Source organism: Triticum dicoccoides, chromosome 3B (assembly GCF_002162155.2).
Source record: "Triticum dicoccoides isolate Atlit2015 ecotype Zavitan chromosome 3B, WEW_v2.0, whole genome shotgun sequence".
In the NCBI taxonomy this organism is placed as follows: Eukaryota; Viridiplantae; Streptophyta; class Magnoliopsida; order Poales; family Poaceae; genus Triticum; species Triticum dicoccoides.
In genome coordinates, this window is record NC_041385.1 from 428,893,295 (window position 1) to 428,898,577 (window position 5,283).

The 5,283-nt window shown below is 52.9% G+C and overlaps 1 protein-coding gene across 1 annotated transcript; it reads right to left on the reverse strand.

Annotated features, from left to right (window-relative positions):
* Positions 1–2,350: 2,350 nt before the first annotated feature.
* LOC119281338 (transcription repressor OFP3-like) lies at positions 2,351–3,703 on the reverse strand. Its single transcript, XM_037561865.1, has one exon. It carries the CDS (start codon positions 3,580–3,582, stop codon positions 2,575–2,577), a length of 1,008 nt encoding a protein of 335 aa, XP_037417762.1. The 5' UTR covers positions 3,583–3,703; the 3' UTR covers positions 2,351–2,574.
* Positions 3,704–5,283: the final 1,580 nt, after the last annotated feature.

Consider the following 5,283-nt stretch of genomic DNA (forward strand, 5'->3'; position numbering starts at 1 on the left):
ACTTTTCCAACTTACGTACTTAGTACTTAGGTCATCTCCAATGTCAACCCCCAAACCCCCTGCAACCGTCCAGACCGCATGGTCCAAACATGTTTTGCCATCCAAAGCGGTCTTGCATTGGCCCGCAAACCGGTTCGGATGTGCTTTTTCCTGCAAATTAGAAATAAAGTGGGGGAGGGGATGTTTTGCGGGCTTCCAGACCGCTAACGCATCCACGTCTGGCAACCATGGCCCCACCCAAAACCGTCCTCCCCCGCTTGCGCGCATTGCCCAACGCCAGCTACCAATACAGGCCGCTTAGTGCGACCGCTCCGCATTAACGTCGACCCAGAGCAGACACGACCTCTCACTGCTCGCATTGAAGCAGCGCTCCAGCCGAGAGAGCACCGCCCGCTACACGCCCGGCTGAACACGCCTCCTCGCCACATTCAAACGGCTACAGACCGCCCGCCTGCCTCAATTAAACTCGGGCGTGTGCCGAGAAACTTACTTCATCACATGTCCATTCGTGAGCCAACCGACATTAAACACAACGCCAGTTGGCTCCCCGCGTCCACCCGCTATTTAAACGATGCCAGACACCGGGAAAAAATCCCACCACACCTCCGCTCCCCGTCTCCTCCTTGTACCATTTTTTCCACACACTCCATGGCATCCGGCGGGTAGTAAGAGTAGTTCTATGACATAAAAGCCGACTAGGTAGCCCGCGGGTACGAGCCAACCAACTCACTGCTTCACTTCCCTTGCTGCTCCAGGCCGCTGCATAGGGATGAAAACAGAGCAGAAACGGACGGAACTGAGTGCTACCACATTTGTTTTCATATATTTTTGCAGAAGTGGAAACGAATACAAAAACCTCGGAAATGAATACGGAAACAAATACTACCAAAAGCAGACATGGAGAAAATACAAAGCGGACACGGAAACTGAAGTGGTCATTGATTGGAACATAAAAAACCCTTGAATAATAGAGAAATACACATAAAAACATATTTAATGAATTGTTAACATGGCTACAAAATAACATCGTTATGTTAGCAACTTAGTGTAGTATTATAGTAATACTGGACAATTGCGTATAGGGTCAAGCTGCGTACATGTGTGGTAGTAGAAGTTGGGCTCAAATGATCCATTCTACTCATTGTATAATTGTGTGTTGTTGGTGGTTGGACTACAAAGCAGCCATAGGTCTATAGTAAAAAACGAAAATTTCATATTCATAGAAATGGAAAATTTATGGGTCAACATGTGCTCTTTGGTTTCCATTGTGGGTCAACATGTGCTCCACAAGACCATTGACTAGCTGCGTGTGCACCCGATGATCTCGAAGATTTTGATGCATCTGTAGAAAGTTCGTAAGCTGAGCTGTATCTTGATCTTTCGGGATTTCAACTTGTTCTCTAGGTGCTTCAAAATCATTGGTTTGGGCTACACCATCAACCTCGTCCTCGACAATCATATTGTGCAAAATAACACAACATGTCATCAGCTGCCAGAAAGTTTCCGATTCCCACATCATTGCAGCGCTACGCACAATTCCTCAATGAGCTTGAAGTACATCAAATGCCCTCTCCACATCCTTCCTAGCCGCTTCATGCATTGTTGCAAAGTGGCTCTATTTATTGCCATGCAGGCGTACTGCGCTGGAGTCCAGGCCGGCGACGATGTCCCCCGCGGTGAGGACGGGAGAGAGGACTGCTCTGCTGTAGTTGGCGACATAGAGGCTAGGAACGACTGCAGAGTGCGCGCAACGGCGGAGCTGCGAGACGGATGATGCGGAGGAGGAAGAAGAGAGGAGATAGCAAATGGATCTGGCAGGTTGGGGGGGGGGGATTTGGTGCAATTTACTGGGGGGTCGGACTGTCGGGTCCGACATGGCGCGCGTGCCCGGGCGCGCACGGGCGCCACATATCCGCCTCATATTTGAGTTGGATATGAGGGATGCCGGTCAGCCCGGTCGTCTGAGGCACCCGCCTCGGTCAAAATTTCACGAGCCGACAGTGAACTGGCGGCCCGTCTGGGCATATGAGGCGGATTTGAGGCGCCCGATTGCAGATGCTCATACTACTACTCAGCTAACGCACTTGTTGGTACTTGTTGATCCTGTTTCACTATCCGGCCATCTAGTAGTTGTCAGCAGCTAGCTGTTTTTTCTTTTGTTCGTACAGCAAGTTGATTTGAAACACATAGAACGTGGCGATGTCATAGTTGACAGGAAAAACGTCAGCCAACGAGGAGCGATGGCACGCATGTCTTTGGACACATTCATATCCGAGCATCAAACATACAACGCTGTCTGACACAAAAATTAGTTCAAAATATTCATCATAGAACTCCAAGGCTCAAAGTGCTCAACTAGAGACAAGCTAGTAATTAATATGAGCACGCAACATTTCGATGGCACGAGCGATGACACCAATTCTGCATGAGAATTCTGCAATGGGCATGTACATACATCTGCAAAGTATAGCTAAGACGAACTGAAAACCACAAACAACACCGCGCCTACGATCGATCCTGAAGACCTGAACTAGCAAGCTACTACAACGAACACCTTTAGCTTGGTTCTCTCTCTCACGCCTCGCCGAAGAAGGCCTCCCAGACGTCCTCGAAGGCGGCGATGATTGCCTGGTGGTGCTCGGGCGAGTTGAGCGAGAGGTACGACTCCAGGAGCTCCTCCATCTTCCCCACGTTGGCGATACGGCGCTCCACGACCATCTCCACCATCGAGCTCCGGAAGTCTGCGTATGGGTTGCTCGATCGCTTCACCACCGCCATGCCCACGCCAATGGCTCCGATTTCTTCCACGACCATCTTCTTGATCGCATTCGCATCCTCCTCCCTTTTGCTGTTCTTGCAGTAGTTGTGCTTCGTCGCCAAGTTAACCCGCGGCTGGAAGGCATCGGGTGGGTCCCTGGCACTTGGCAACGCGCGCCGGGGCGCTCTGCGAAGCCCGTTCCTGTGGCTCTTCCTGGAGGCATTGCTACTGTTGGTGTGGTAAAACTCGCAGGTCGAGTCGGAGGAGAAGCTGAGGGACGAGAAGAGCGTCGTCGTCTCAGCATCCTCGCCGCTTTCGTCGTCGGTCGCCGTGGACGGAGAGCAGCTGTACGGCACGGAGTTCATCCGCGGCCGCCGCAGACGCCGACAAGAGGAGTATGAGCGATGCCGCCTTGACACCGACCTAGAGCGTGCACCCCTGCTCTTCTTTGCATCGTTTGTCTGCACCGATGGCGGCAGGAGAGGAACAATGGAGTGAACAGGACGGCGACCGGAGACCCCACCTGGGTAGTCGACGGAGGCGTGGACGACCGACGCGCTGCGGTGACGGTGGCGGCTTGAGCGGCTGCCTTCCACAAGGTTGGGCCTCTGATAGGTGCAGTGGGTGCATAAGTCAGGGGAATGTAGTGGCTCTTGGTGGGGGTTGGTGTTGGCCTTATCGAGGCTAACGAAGGCAGTGGCCGGGGTGGTTGTGGTCTTGGTGGCGTTGCTGATGCAAGAAGAACGCACAAGGAGCTGTGCGAGTTTCTGCTTCAGCCGGACTCCGGTGCCAACGCCGGTGCGGCGGTGGGGGCTTTCGTCCATGGACGGTGAGCGCAGTGTGTGTATGATTGATCTCGGGAGATGGAAATAAAGCAAGGTGGAGAAGAGAGAGGAGTGTCTGGTTTCCGGACACTGGTTTTTGGTTTATAGTCTCACCCGTGGCTTTGGGTGTGGAGTTTCAAGTGAGAGGGGTTAAGAATCCCCGTCAAAAAAAAGAGGGGTTAAGAACCTGAGGAAGCAAGTGGGCAGAATCTGGCGACATCGGCCATGTGGAAGGTGTACGGGACTGTGGGCACGGGCTCAACATTTGGTTGGCCGCCGACGGATGTAAACGTAAGCAAGTTTGTCACGGTCTCCATTCTAGTCGTGTGACTAATTTCTTTTTTCAGGTATCCAGAAACAAGAAACGAAGGGGGCCACGGGCGCTCTCAGAGCTTAGCGACTTTCGGCCGTCGGATAGAACTGCTTGATGCGTTTTTAGACGTTAGATCAAGCCGTTGGACAACCTGAATCGTCGGATCGAAGCCCTCTCCTGTAGCAATGAATAGTTATCCTTTTTCCCCGGCCTCGTTCACTCCGTGGCTTCGACCGGATCCCGCTGACGTGTGGGGTCGCTCGCGTGTGGGCCCCATTTGTCAGTGACTGTGGCTGTGAGTGTGGCATGTGCGTCCCGGCACGCGCACCGGTGGGTAAATATCCCGTGCCACTGCGGGCAATACTGTGCCCCCATCGAGGGTATTTTGGTATTTTCGTGTCCAGGCCGTGTGCGTGGTGGACGGTGGTTGGCTCGTGCGGCTATGGGGTGGGGGAGGGCAGCGGCTTGCCCTTTCATGCTCCCATTCGCCCCCTTCGTCCCCTTCTCTCTGGATCTCCTCTTCTCTCGCCGATGAGGGACTCCTGGATTAGGGGGTATCCGGACAGCCGGACTATATACATTGTTCGGACTATTGAAGCGTGAAGACACAAGACTCAAGACTCCGCCCCGTGTCCGGATGGAACTCTCCTTGGCGTGGAAGGCAAGCTTGGTGATCCGGATGTTATATTTCCTTTCTTATAACTGACTCCATGTAAACCCTAGCCCTCTCCGGTGTCTATATAAACCGGAGAGGTTGGTCCTTAGAAGGCCGATCACAATTACAATCATACCATCATAGGCTAGCTTCTAGGGTTTAGCCTCTACGATCTCGTGGTAGATCTACTCTTGTACTACCCATATCATCAATATTAATCAAGCAGGAAGTAGGGTTTTACCTCCATCGAGAGGGCCCGAACCTGGGTAAACATTCTGTCCCTTGCTTCCTGTTACCATCAGCCTAGACGCACAGATCGGGACCCCCTACCATCAGCCAGTTTTGATACCGACATTGGTGCTTTTATTGAGAGTTCCTCTGTGTCGTCGCTACGAGGCTCGATGGCTCGTCTCGTTGTCAGGGACAGCGTTACCTCTCGGGGAGCTCTGGCTGTAGGCCAAACTCTCCACTAGGCGACTTTGTCATGGCCGCCCCATCGGCCGTCACGCCGATGATGGCCTCTCAGGTCATCACGCATAACCTTCGCATCAATCCGGAACTCGCCGAACAGATGGATCCGATAGAGCTCTCTTCTCTTAATGAGCTCTTGGATCACATCGCCGCTTTGGGAGTCGCTACGGACTATGACCGGATCGGGCTCAAACCCGACCGAAGGGACATTAAATCCCCGCCGGCCACCCACGAGATAGCGGTAGTGGAGGAACCACACAAG